Source organism: Lucilia cuprina, chromosome 4 (assembly GCF_022045245.1).
Source record: "Lucilia cuprina isolate Lc7/37 chromosome 4, ASM2204524v1, whole genome shotgun sequence".
NCBI classification, from domain to species: Eukaryota; Metazoa; Arthropoda; class Insecta; order Diptera; family Calliphoridae; genus Lucilia; species Lucilia cuprina.
This window is the reverse complement of record NC_060952.1, coordinates 73,202,051-73,216,380: the sequence shown is the minus strand read 5'-3', so window position 1 is coordinate 73,216,380 and position 14,330 is coordinate 73,202,051. Positions and strand designations below refer to the sequence as shown.

Below are 14,330 nucleotides of genomic sequence, written 5' to 3'. Positions count from 1 at the left end.
GTAACTGAAAGTGTTCATCCAAGTTTAAACGTTGTCTTGCTGAGGATAAGCATGGTTTTCACTGTCGCACGCAAAACAGACGTATCACGAGTGTCGAACCAAACGTTACGTTCAAAATTTGGTGTTCTCCACTAATAGTTATAACAATAATAATAGTAATAACAGAAAATAAATATTTAATACAAGAAACATATAAAAAAGACCAGAATTTTTTAATAATAAGTAATAAGAAAAAGTTATATTAAAAGTGAAATTTAAAAAAAAAAAGCAACAAACAAATGGCTGAAATATTCTGATAACAAAAAAAAATATTTTTTGAACCCCTTATAAGAAAAAAATAATAACAATCAACATGTGTTTTACTAAACATTTAAGAATTTTATAAACCCTTTTTAAAGAACGAAAATCTAAATTTGAGAACCAAAAAAATTGGCTTAAATATTGAATAATAAAAAAAACAACAACAAATACATACACAACTGAAAAGTAAAAGTGAAAGTGTTAAAGAAAAAGTGGCGACAGCAACAGCAAGAAATACCAGAATATTTATTGCTTTTTTGAACTTAATTGGGATTACTACTCAAACTACTGCAACTACAACAACAAAAAGGATTATTATTGCAACAACAGCAACTATTTGTGGATTATTTCATTTTTCACTCTTTCACACACATAAACTCTTTTTTTCCTTTAATTTTGTTTTGTATTTATTTCTTTATCATACCCTGATAAAACTTCCTTTTTCTCCCTAAGAAAAAGAAGTTTTAAACATAAAAAAATTATCAAAATTTTGCCCCTAATAATGGATACTAAATTTTTACCATCCACGATGGATTTGGCATCAGCCACTGACATCATGGCACCGGGAGGTGTTAATGCCAATTGTCAGTATTCAACCAGATATTGCTGTAAGTGGAATATGTTCTTTTTTTTCTTATTAAAAAAAATACTAACAAAAACCTAATTTTTTAATTGTAAAAAGAAACAATTTTTTTAAATTCTTATGAAAATATAAAATTTTAAAATATTTGTCAAATCAAGGATAAATATTTAAAAAAAAATTGTTTTTAAACAGAATTTAAAAAACCATCGAATTTGATAGAAAACTGTTTCAAATCAGGACTCTGAAGAAGTTTTTTTTAAATGTATAATAAAAAGATTCAAATTTAAAAAATTGTTTAAGAATATATTATATTTAAAACTGTTTTTCAAAAATTTTCTTTAAGATTTTATAATTTTTTTCTTTAAAATAAATCCTAAGGATAATTAAAATGTTTGTTGGGTTATTTTGGCTTTCTTAAATACCTCTAAAATGTTATCTGGGTTATTTTACTAATTTATCTCAAACTATCTTTAAGTGTATCCAGAACTTTTTAAGCGAAAATTACAACATTTCATGCTTAAGCTGTAAAAAGCTTTTGCTGTAAACAAGGTTTTCGCTATAAAACTCCTTGAGCAGCAACTTTAAGCTTTAGATAACTTTTTTTTTAAAAATAATTAATAACTCAATTTATTTGCTGTTTTTCTCTGCCTTTAATAAAACTTATTTCCAGATATTTCTTTAAAAAACAGCTTTTGCTAAATATTTTCAAGTGTTATAATGTTTATGTAAACTTAAGTTGTAATTAAGCTTTTAAAACAGCTTTATTTTAGAAACATATTAAGTTTACTTGAAATTTCTGGAAAAGTTTTTTGCTCAAATATTTATTGACATTTACAATAACAAAAAAACTCTAGTTTAATTAAAGGTCAAATAAAGCTTTTAATGGAATTTCCGAAAAATGCATACATGCGAGCTTTTTATGAAAAAGTAACCTTTTTTCTCTGGAAAAAGTTAGAACAAGACTATTTCTAAAGGAAAAGCTTTAGTAAAAGCTGTTCCATCTAGAATATGGAAGAATTCTCTAGTTTTTCAAAACACAAACTTAAAGAGCTTTTCAAACATATTGAAACCCAATTTTATAGTTTTTAAGATCTTCTTACACAAAATTATTCTAAAATTTATACAACTATGTGCTTTAGAGCTAAATACGAACAAATTTTTGAAACAAACTTTTAAAAAATTTAAATTTAACATTTTCCGCTTTAAAAAAGGGATTTTGATACTAATTCTTTAAATAAAAGTTGTATTTAGGTTTTATTCGTTTTATATGTTTATTTCTTACATTTTGTACTAAGTGTACTTTAGTACTTTTTGAAATAAAATCCCCTTATTTTCAGCCAACTTAAGACTTTTTAGTACTTTTTCTACATTAATCATATCGCTTCATCGATAAAATTTGGAAAATTTAAACTGTTTTTTTAGATTTGGTACTAAACGAAAAAAATACATAAATCTAGTACTTTTTGACAAAAAGCATACTTTTTTAAAGTACATAAATTAAGTACTTTTTGAAAAAAAATACTTTTTTATTCTGCTAGTTCTTAAAATAAAAATTATACTTAGTTAAATTCTATTTTAATTAAATAAATATTTTTCACATTTGCTACTAAACGGAAGAAAGTACTTAATTAAGTACATTGGTACTTTTTGGAAAAAGAGTATATTGAAATATGTTATCATTTATTAAGCTCATTTAAACTCATTTAGAACAAAAAAGTACTGTTTAATGATATTAAGTTAATACTAACCAAAAAAGTACTTTTTGGTAAAATACTATTTTTCTAAAAAAAACTTAAATTTCTCTTAAAAGTACTTTTACTAAGGAATTTTTTAAAAGAAAGCTAAACAAATTAATTTCGTTCTATTTCATTTCACTAAATCCCCTTCCTGGTTTAAAAGCTGCCGCTTTAATCAAGCTCTTTTTAATCTTAATAATTCATGCAAATTTCAATAACTAACCTTTGATTTGAAACCGAAAACAAAAACAATTTACAACATGCAACTCATTAATCACTGGAAAATCCATTGATACCAACAAGACCTTCTTAGCCTCACAAGAAAAACCGAACAACAACAACATTAACAAAACTCTATTCTACACCCCAAAAAAAAACTGGCCAAAAAGCTAAAATACTTTAACATATGCATAGATACATACATACATAAATACATACAAACGTTGTACGGGAATACGACAATTTTATCACTTTAACACACAATCATCAAATCAAGCATAAATGTGGCATGTTATTGCCGATGATGTTGATGATGTTGGTGGTGGTAGTACCAGTACAATGTATACTTGCTACACATGCCACATGTTGCTGAACAACAAGTGGCTTGGAACAACATTTAAAGAAATTTCTTTTCTTGTTTTTTTTTTTGTTTTGTACTTATAAAACAATAGTGTTGGTTGGATATATAAAATCCGCTAGTTTCTTTTGTACTGCAGAAGTAGAAGGAAAGTTTTTTATTTAAAAAAGTATTTCATTTTTATAGCTTTCTTGCTTGTTACCATATTTTTATGAGCGTACTTAACATACGAACTGTTAAACATTCAATAGCTGAATGTTGAACAATGATACACTTGGAAAAATAACTCTGTATTAAAGTTTTGCTGATTTAACTTAAGAGCACACAAAGGGAAATTATATTAGGGGTAACTGTTTAGAAATTTCGATTGATAATCTTGTTATAATTTTCTTTAATTTTTATATTTGGTACTAAAAATAGGACTTTGAGACATCTCTTTAAATATTTTGCATTAAATTTGTTGAAAAGTACTTTATTTTAATTATTTGGTACTTTTTTCTCTATTTTGTAAAAAAATCAATATGGTTAGTTTTAAGTTCATACATTTATTCCTCATATTTGGTACGAAAATAAAAGAGTACTAAAATTTAGTACTATAGCACCTTTTTATAAAATGCACAAATTTTTATTGATTTATAATGAAACAAACCTCCTTGCCTTATTTTTGTCATATTTGGTAGTAAACTTAATTTTCTCCTATTTAGTACTAAAACAAAAAAGTACTTTTTAGTATTTTATGGTAAAATTTTTACAAAATTGCATAAAATTAAAACAGAACAAAATTTTACTTAATTTTTTTTTCAAATTTGGTAATAAAACTAAAAAGTATTTTTTTAGTACTTTAGTAGTTTTTTAATAAAATACAATACGTTTTTGTAAAATAACATCTTATCGCATAATTAACTTCACTAATATTGAAACAAACCTTCTTACTTTATTTTCTCATTTTTGGTACTAAAACAAAAAAGTACTTTTTTAGTACTTCATTTTAAAATATCACCAAAATTTACATAAAACTAAGTTATAAAGTATTTAAACAATTTTTATTTTAATTTTTTCCTATTTGGCACTAAAACAAAAAAGTACCTTTATACTTCATTAGTACTTTATGGTAAAATTTTATAAAAAAAATGCATAAAATTAAGTTAGAAAGTATTTAAAGATATTTTACTTTATTATTTTCATACTTAGTACTAAATATAATAAAAATTTTCATAAAATTATTTCAGAAATGTTTAACTTATTTTTTAATATTTTGGGTACTAAAACAAAAAAGTACCTTTTTAGTACTTTATTACAAAAAAAACACCAAAATTTTCATAAAATGATGATAGAAAGTTTAACTAATTTTACACCATATTTTCCACTTTTGGTACTAAAAGAAAACAGTACTTTTTCTAATACTTTAATACTTTCTAGCTAAATAATATTAAAATTTTCATAAAATTAAGTTAGAAGTATTTAACGAAATTTCACTTTATTTATTTTTCATATTAAGTACCAAAAATGTACTTTTTTATAAAATGCGATCCAACATGCATATTATATGAGCTATTTTAGATTAATTTTCTTAAACAATTTATAATTTTTATAAACATATTTATTTGGTATTAAAAAAAGTACTAAATTTCAGTACTTTTTATAAAAAATAACCAAAATAACTTTTTAATAATTTCTCCGTATTATTTGTCATAAAACTGTTCAAATGACATTGACTTAAGTATAATTTTCTGTGAAACAAAAAAAGTACCTAATTTTAGTACTTTTTTAGGCAAAATAGTATTATATTACTTTTTAAGTATTTTATTTTCGTAATTTATAGTTTTTATAACATTTTATTGCTAAAGCATAAAGTAACTTATGATATTAAGCACTAAATGAAAAAATTATTCTAGATTTAGTACTTTTTTACTAAAAAATAACAATTTGTATATTAAGTTTAGTACTTTTTTATTAAAATAAACAGAAAAAGTATTTATTGACTGTTTTAGGACTTTTTACGAAGGCGTATTTAAAAATTTTCGTTCTTATAAAGATTTAGTACTAAATCAAAAAAGTACATTTTCATTTTCATAAAATTTTGCAACAAAGTACTAAAATTTAGTACCTTTTTAGAGAGAAAATGTACTTTTAATAGTTTTTAGAATTTGAGCTAAAGGAAAATTATTAAAATAATATTAAATTCAAAAAAATAGTACTAATTTCAAAAAGTACCAAAATTTAATACTATAGTACTTTTTGTCAAATTATTATTTTAATGATTTAGTAAAAGGAAAAGTAAGAAAATTGACAAAAAAAACTTAAAATGTTAGCCAAAATATCAATGCTCTTATATAATTCACCCACACTGTAAATATGTTAAAGTTAACTTTAAAACGATTGTACAATGAGTGCGTTTATAAAAATGCTACAAAAAAGAAAAGAAATGTGAACAAAAAAGTCCAAAAAAACAAAATGTTGAATAAAAGAAATGTTGCTTCTTCATTTTCTATATACAAACCACAGCAACAACAACAACGACACTCGTACAAAAACTTACTGAGTGTAAGCAACATTTAGAAATGCAAGTAGTATCTACTATAAGTATACAATTGGTATCTGTAACTTTTAAGCTTTTAAAATAGTTAAAAAAATAAATATTTGCTTGTTTCTGAACATATTACCTTCGTACTGGTATTGTCTGTCTGTCTTTCTGTTTGTCCGTCTGTCTTTCGTGGTATGAGAGAGTGTATAGAAATTTTTTTTATTTTTGTATTTAATGTTTCTACTATTCAATACTAACAGATACAGATTGTTAATGTTTTTTCTACTTTTTTATGTATTTTTTTTCGTTTGTTGAATTAAAAAAGAAAGAAAGAAAAAAAACTTTTGCTAAACGTACGACACGAAGAATATTAATGGGTGAAAGTTGTTGCTTACGATGATGATCATTCCCGTCGTACCTGGTGTATTCAAGTATGTTTCTATGTATAACTTAAGCTGTTTGTTAGTGTATCTATAAAATATACTACTTTTTTTCTTTCCTCTAGTGTAACAATCATTATTTTATATTTCTTTTTCCATTTCAAATGTTCACAAGATAATGTTACGAATTGTTATAGAGTTAAGAGATTTTGTGGCTTCAGTTTTTCTTTAACTGTTTAGAAAAAAAAACCCTTCTTTAGTTTTATGAATTTTCTAACTTTTTAACATCTAACTACACTGCTGCTGGCCTTTTTGTCTGTAGTTTTGTGTGGGAGTTTATTTTCTTTATAGTTTATTCAATTTCCAGTTATTTTTTTTATTTTTGTTTATAGAAGTTGACATCCTGTTGCCTACACTTTCTTCTTACCATTAGTTTTACTTTCTTATTGTTGTAGTGTTAAGTGTAATGTTTTTCTCTTTTTTTTTGCTTTTTCCTATAAAACATTTATCTATTTCTTTGACCTAAAAAAAAGTATTAGAGAGTGTGGTATGTAAATGTTAAAGGCTTAAAGTGATGGGAATGTTTGTTTATTTTTTTCTTTAAAATCTTTTGTTTTAATAGAAAAATATAGGACACAGTTTCTATAAAAGATCATTAATAACAAGATGAACTTTTAAAGAATCTTGAAATAATTGTCCTAAAAATGTTAGCAGACTTAAAAAATAGAGACTGATAAAACCCAATTTTCCTTATAAAGGATATAGAACAAATCTAAAGATTCAGTTACAAATTTTCCCTAAATTTTTCTTTTAATTAATAGATTTTTCTTCGATAATTCTGCAGCAAGTAAAAGTTTTTTTTAACACCAGTTGTTATAGATATATTTCAACTCAAATATTTATTTATATTTTCTCGCTTATTCACACTTAATTGTTAATTGATGTTAACAATAAAAGAAAAATTATAGTAAAACATATTTGCTAAACTAAATTTGTGTATGAGATTCTTTTCAAAGTCGGTCGATCTTTTGTTATTTGATCTTAAATGTGACTGTGGTTAATTGTTTGTGTCCACAAAAAATGAAAGTAAATTTAAAAAAAATGTTTGAACAAATTTATTGAGAGGGTTTTGAAATGGAAATTTTAGTTGAACATATTTAGCATAAATTTGTTTAGGAAAGGTTATCTTAGTGTATATTACTACAACAATCAAATGAAGTCCTATAACTGTTTCAGTAAACTGTAAAAAAGAACTGTATTACAGTTCAAAAGTAAGGGTTTCAATACTTTGTAAATGGCTTTAAAATGATGTATTACACTGAAAAAATTGTATTGCGTAGTTTAAAGAAACTGTATATTTCATTATGTATAACAGTCAAATATTTTATAATTTCTTAAGAATAACCATTTTAAACCAGTATAACAGTATAGCCGTTTTAAGAAACTCTAAAACAGTTTTAAGAAACTATAAAAAATCTTTATATCAGTTTTAATAACCTATTAAATCATTTTAGGAAATTTTTTTATAACAGTTGAAAGGAATTGTATAACAGTTTTAGTAAACTAACTTATGATTGTTTTAGAATGTCTTCAGAATTATGTATAAAAAGTAAAATAACTTATTTTTAACAATTTAAAGAAATTGTAAAATATTTAGTATAACAGTTTTAAAGAAATTGCATAATAGTTTTAAGATACCGTTAAACAGTTCTGATAACTATATAACAGTTTTATGAAACTGTAACAAAATGTATAACAGTTTTATCATTCTAAATAATAGTTAAGAGAAATTGTTTTAAGAAACTGTATAAAAACTGTAAAGGAAACTGTATAAGAGATTAATTGAACTTTATAACAGTTTTAAGTGAATTCTATTACATCTTTACGTTGATATGAAATAATTTTGAGAAGCAATGAAAAAGCCGTTTCTTCACAAAAGTGTATAACAGTTTTAAAACTCTGCAAGTTATTTAGGTAACTTTTTCAAAAGCCTGTATAACAGTTCTAAAAGTAGTAAATCCTTTTAAACTATTTTAAAAACAATTACAAAAAAAAGAGACTCTGTATAACAGTTTATATAACAAAAATTTCGATAACTTATTTTACATTAAAAACATATCAATATCTATTATTTCTATTGAAAATGTAACGATGACCGGAAAATATTCCGATAATTTCTTTTATTCTCTCTTTACTTCCAAAGGAAACTTTTTGAAAATGTTAAATTTTTTTTAAAAATATATCGATAATTTCAACATAAATTATTGATAAAAAATTGCTTCGATAACTTAAGTTTCCTATAGAAAATACATCGATAATTTGAATTTTCCAAAGATAATTGATAGTTAATTAGAATTTTCTTTAGAAAAATTATCGATAACTAGAAGTTTCTTTAGAAAACTTTTTGAAAACTTGAATTTTAAATAGAGAATAACATAAAATTTTTATAAAAAAAGGTATCGATTATTTCAAAAATTAGATAATTTGAATTTTCTGTAAAAAAAGTGTATCGATAACTAGAATTTTCTATAAAAAATGTGTCTATTGAAATCTTATAAAGAAAGGTATTTATAATATTTATCGATAACTAGAATTTTCTAAGAAAATGTAACGATAACTTAAATTTTTTCTATAGAAAATTTATATAAAACTTAATTGCCTATAGAAAACGTTTCCTTAGCATGAATTTTAAATAGAAAATGTAGAAATAACTATAACTTTCTATAGAAAATTTTAAGATAATTTCAATTTTTTATAAAAAATTTATCGTTTAACTAGAATTTTTTAAAGAAAATTTTTCGATAACTTTTTTAATAAAACTAAAACCATTTTGCATTCCCATTTACTTTTACTTTAAGAATCTCTTCTCCAACAAAGAAATCAGTTTTTTTTTTGACAAAATTTCTATCTTTAGAAATCAAGCAAAAGTTATGGGTTTAGTTTTTTTTTATAAAGCTGTTGGTGTAAATCAAAATGAAAATAAAAATCTTTTTATTAACAAAAAAAAATTGTGGTTGAATTTTTTTCTTCTTCGTTTTGTTGTTCAACATTAAACTTTTTTTTTATATTGTGTAAAGTGAAAGTTTTTTCGTGTTGTTGTTTCTATCTCTCAACGGGGGCTTATTGAAGTGGTAGTAAGTGCAGTTAAACTGAAACATACAAACACATACACTGTTTTAAAAATATTTTATTTATATAAGAAGTTTGTTTGTATTTGTGTATAGTTGTATAAATGATAAGAATTTTAATTTCGGTGCGTTTCAGGTTTATGTCTTAAGTCTTTCGTTTTTATTTTATACTATAGTGTGTTCGTGTGTATGTTTTCTTTATGCTTTACATTTGATTTTTTTTAACCATAAGATAATGAAGAATGCGTTGGTTTGTTTTTCTGTTTAATTAATAATAATTTTTTTACTTTTTTCTTAAGCTTTGTTTCTTTTTTCTGTGTTTTTTTGTTAAGCTTTTTTTCTTTTGCTTATAAATCATGTTATTTTTAGCTTTATTATTGTTATTGTTTTTTGTGTAGTTGTTTCTTTTGTTATGCTTTTAACATTTTAGTTTTGTTATTGGTTGGTTATAGTGTTTTTTTTTTTTTTGTTAATTTACTATAGAAACTAAAAGTGAATTGTAAATTAAGAGTTTTTTATTTTGGTTTGTTGTTTTTGTTTTTTTTAGTTATTTTCTGGTTTCTGATTATTAAACCATAGAAAAGAGAAATTTCTTTTTGGTTTTTGTTTTTTCTATAATTAGTGGAATCTTTGCTTTTAATTTTATGAATTCTTTAGCTAGTTTTAACCATTTTATTTGTTGTTGCTGTTGTTTTCCGTTAATAACGTTACATAAATTTTTGTTACTCTGTTAAAGTTGTTGTTTTTTACTTCTTTATATATTTTGTTTAATTTTAATTACCAGCTTTAATTAAATTTAAAAGTTTTACGTTAAATATTCGTTTACAGTTTAATTTTAATGATTTTTTTTTTAATTTTCTTTACTAAAGTGTTTAATTTACCAAAGAAATTGTTACAATAAATCCCATAAAGATTTCAACAATTTCATTATAGAAATAAAGTTATTTTCTTGCTAATGGCTGTTAGAAAGAGAGAGTGAGAGACATTTATAAGTTAAAGAAAACAATTTTAAGGCAATTACGTTTTATGTTGTTAATACTAATGTTAAAATTTAGTTTTAAAGAAACAAATAGTAAAATTTACAACTTTTGTTAAGAGATATTTGTCATAAAGTTTATCAAAATTTACCATTAAGTTAAATTTTATAAGGAATTTATTTTTGTGTAAAATTTTAAAACATTTTAATTTTCTTTAAAAAATGTATGAAAATTAAAAAGAAATTAGTTCATGTCTTTGCCGTTGTTATCATTGAATGAAAATTGAAATGGAGACAACGCAGAAAGGATAGGATCAATCAAGGCACATCGTTTGCTGGGCGATATGTAAGAAGGTAATAGATATGAATTGGGGTCTTAGTCTTACTATGAGAAATTGGCTTTATAAAAGTGCAATTTAACCAATTCATCAGCTTATGCATCAATAATCTGTTGGTGTCTTTGGACAAAAAATATCGAACTTCTACAAGGAATTAAGAGAGTTCTGTAGAAAATGTTAGATTTTCCATCCATTAAAATAAAAGGCAGCGCTTACAGCCGTAGTGCTCATAACTTTGGACGAACTAGCCAAAAGCGTTTGTAAAACACATCATTTGACATATTGGAATGTTGTACACAATCATCGGACTTATCTGATCACAGATACAACAGATACACATATACAAAATATGTCGAAAACTTTTAAACTCTGCTCCCAGATAGAACGTCTTGGTCTTAGTGGAACATTACAACAAATACCAGCAAGAATCCATTGCTACACGGATGGCTTTTAATGGGGACACAAAGTGGACCAGGGGTTTCAATTGAAAGCCCAGAAACAGAAATACACTACCGATTATCTAATCATAACCAAAGCTTTCAGGCAAGAGTCCGAGTAATAATGGAATGTGTAAATTGGATTAGAATAAATATGGCGATCACAGGGCTAAACTTTACTAATAGCCAGAAGGCAAGTAGAGCGATATCAGGTGTTAGAATTAACACGAGCAATCCATTTAAAAAAGTACTTTTTTAATCAAATCTTAGAATTTTGAAATATATTTGTGTCACTTCCATAAGCAAAAACTTAAAATTTAATAATGCTGTGACTTTCTATAAGAAAACTACACATTTTTAGCAAAAAGTACTTTTTTCAAAAAAGTACCAAATAAAAAGTACTTTTTTGAAAAAAGTACTTTTTGGTTAAAACATCTAATTTGTCATTTAAAATACTTGAAAATAACTTTTCGCTTAAAAAAACTAGTTTTAAACCATTTTTTATGTAGAAAAACTTAAAAAAAGTCCCTTTACTATAAAAAATTGTTTTTATTTAGTTTTCTCTTTAATGCATGTTTTTAAAAAGTATAAATTTTTTTAACATAATTTACTTTTACATTTAAAAAATATATATTTTTTATATATTTATTAACTGCTTTGTCATCTTTCATTATAATTATTGCTCGTATTGTGTGTTTCTTTTTTGAAATTAAAAATTTTTAATAACAATTTATTATAGTTTTTTGCCTGTAACTATTTTTGTGTTTTTTGCTCATTTTTTGCGTATTGCATAAATCTGTTGTTGGCCTTTGTATTATTTTGATAGTTTTACCTTTTTCTTTTAAGAGGAATTGGTCATCTAGTTAATTTTTTTCTATACTTTTTATCATCACGTTTGTTAAGCAATTAAAAAAAATATAGAAATTAACTGTAAATGAAAAAAATTTAAAGTCATATAATAAATAAAGTAAACAGTGCAAAAGTAGAAAAAACAAACAACAAAAAATATATGATTAAAATTATTATAAAAGAATTAACTAGCAGTTTTTTTTTTGCACACAGTTACAAGCAATAATAGCCCCAAATATAACACAGCAAAAATGTACAAACAAACACTTATGTAATCACGCACGAGTATGGTTTTTTGTAAATTTTTTTTGTAGTTTTATTGTGTCTTTTTTTATTAATACGAAATGTGAATAGTGAATCATAAAACCAACTTGAAAAAAGTTTTATAAGATTTTTTAGTTAAAAATTTATATGAATCATGTTATTAAGAAAAAGTTTATAAATATTTGAGAGAAATGTAATTAAACCTATGCCAACAATTACATATATTTCTGCAAACTATGTTCAAACATGTTGAAGTTTATTTAAATGTTTTACAAAATAAAAATTTTAAACAAAAAGTACTTTTTGCATGAAAAAGGCAGAAAGTACTTTTTAACCAAAACTTTTTCAAATATTCCCTCAGGCAAAAGTAGCTAAAACATTTGCCCCCTTATTCATAAACAGCAATTTATTTTATAAAAGGTTTATAAAACAAATTTTCCATAGGAAATTTTATTTATAAATCGTTTATAAAATAAACAAGTAAGAGTCTTATATACCCTTCACCATAGTGTATTTTAAACATAATTGATCTTACAGTCTAGTTAATAAAAACATTAAAAAAATTTGAGTCGATTCATGCCGAATGTTTCGGCGGCGGCTCAAGCAGCTAAATATAGTTCGGCGGCGGCTAAGCTCCGACTCGAAGCCGGTCGACTTCGACCTCTGATTCATTGCTGGTAAACATTGACGAGACGTAGATTTTGTTTTTGTTTATCGTAAAAAATTGTTTTAAAAAGCACTTGGAAAAAATTTGTGTTAGTTTTAAATTTCAAACTTACATTATTCGCATAAAAATTATTGTACAATAACTCACAATCTACTCTCATATAATTGAAAACGTTTTAAATACTTTTTTCTATTCATCAAAAAATATATTTGCAAAACAAAAGGGAAAATTATTTTATTTTAACAAAAAATGCAAATCATATTTTTTTTGCTGTGTATACTTTGTATGTTTGAATTCCAAACATACAAAAAAATACACAGCTGAATAAAACCAAATACATCTACACACACACGTGTACATCTTTTTCTATGTACAGTGTTTTTAGTGTTTTTGTTGCTTTTTTAACAATTTTTTGATGAAATTTTCAGAGGTTGTCTCGGATTTTTGCTCATATCTCCGTTATTTACCGACCGATTTTGCTGATTTTAAATAGCGATCTTCTCGAAAGCATGTCTAATAGAATTATTGAAGATTCAGACATCACCGATATCTGGGGTCCTCTAAAAACTGATTTCAACAGACAGACAGACAGACAGACAGACGGACAGACAGACGGACAGACAGACGGACATGGCTTAATCAACTCCGCTATCTATAAGGATCAAGAATATATATACTTTATAGGGTCGGAAAATTATATTATAGAAATTACAAACGGAATGACAAACTTATATATACCCTTCTCACGAAAGTGAAGGGTATAAAAATTGTTTATGAATATGGGGGTTGGTATATAAAGTAATGTTTTGTTAAAATATATTTTTTTAATTATTTTTTTGTTCTAACATATGTTTTGTAATTAAAAACACGTTAGTTAGTTTGTTTTAGTTAAGTTCTAGTTCAGTTCTAATTCCGTTCTAGTTCAGTTCTAGTTCAGTTCTAGTTCAGTTCTAGTTCAGTTCTAGTTCAGTTCTAGTTCAGTTCTAGTTCAGTTCTAGTTCAGTTCTAGTTCAGTTCTAGTTCAGTTCTAGTTCTAGTTCAGTTCTAGTTCAGTTCTAGCTCAGTCCTAGTTCAGTTCTAGTTCAGTTCCAGTTCAGTTCTAGTTCAGTTCTAGTTCAGTTCTAGTTCAGTTCTAGTTCAGTTCTAGTTCAGTTCTAGTTCAGTTCTAGTTCAGTTCTAGTTCAGTTCTAGTTCAGTTCTAGTTCAGTTCTAGTTCAGTTCTAGTTCAGTTCTAGTTCAGTTCTAGTTCAGTTCTAGTTCAGTTCTGTTCTAGTTCTGTTCTAGTTCTGTTCTAGTTCTGTTCTAGTTCAGTTCTAGTTCAGTTTTAGTTGAGTTCTAGTTCAGTTCTAGTTCAGTTCTAGTTCAGTTCTAGTTCAGTTCTAGTTCAGTTCTAGTTCAGTTCTAGTTCAGTTCTAGTTCAGTTCTAGTTCAGTTCTAGTTCAGTTCTAGTTCAGTTCTAGTTCAGTTCTAGTTCAGTTCTAGTTTAGTTCTACTTAGTTAGTTAGTTATTTAGTTAGTTTATTAGTTAGTTAGTTAATTTATTAATTAGTTAATTCTTGATTACTTTTAAA

At 24.7% G+C, this 14,330-nt stretch overlaps 1 protein-coding gene across 1 annotated transcript in view; it reads left to right on the top strand.

Moving 5' to 3' along the window:
- The first annotated feature begins 328 nt into the window (after positions 1 to 328).
- The window catches only part of LOC111675445 (myb-like protein Q), a 30,904-nt gene continuing 16,902 nt past the window's right edge, over positions 329 to 14,330 (top strand). Inside the window, exon 1 of the mRNA XM_046948679.1 lies at positions 329 to 908. Coding sequence (XP_046804635.1) covers positions 803 to 908 — 106 coding nt within the window. The 5' untranslated portion in view covers positions 329 to 802. The remainder of the gene's footprint in view (positions 909 to 14,330) is intronic.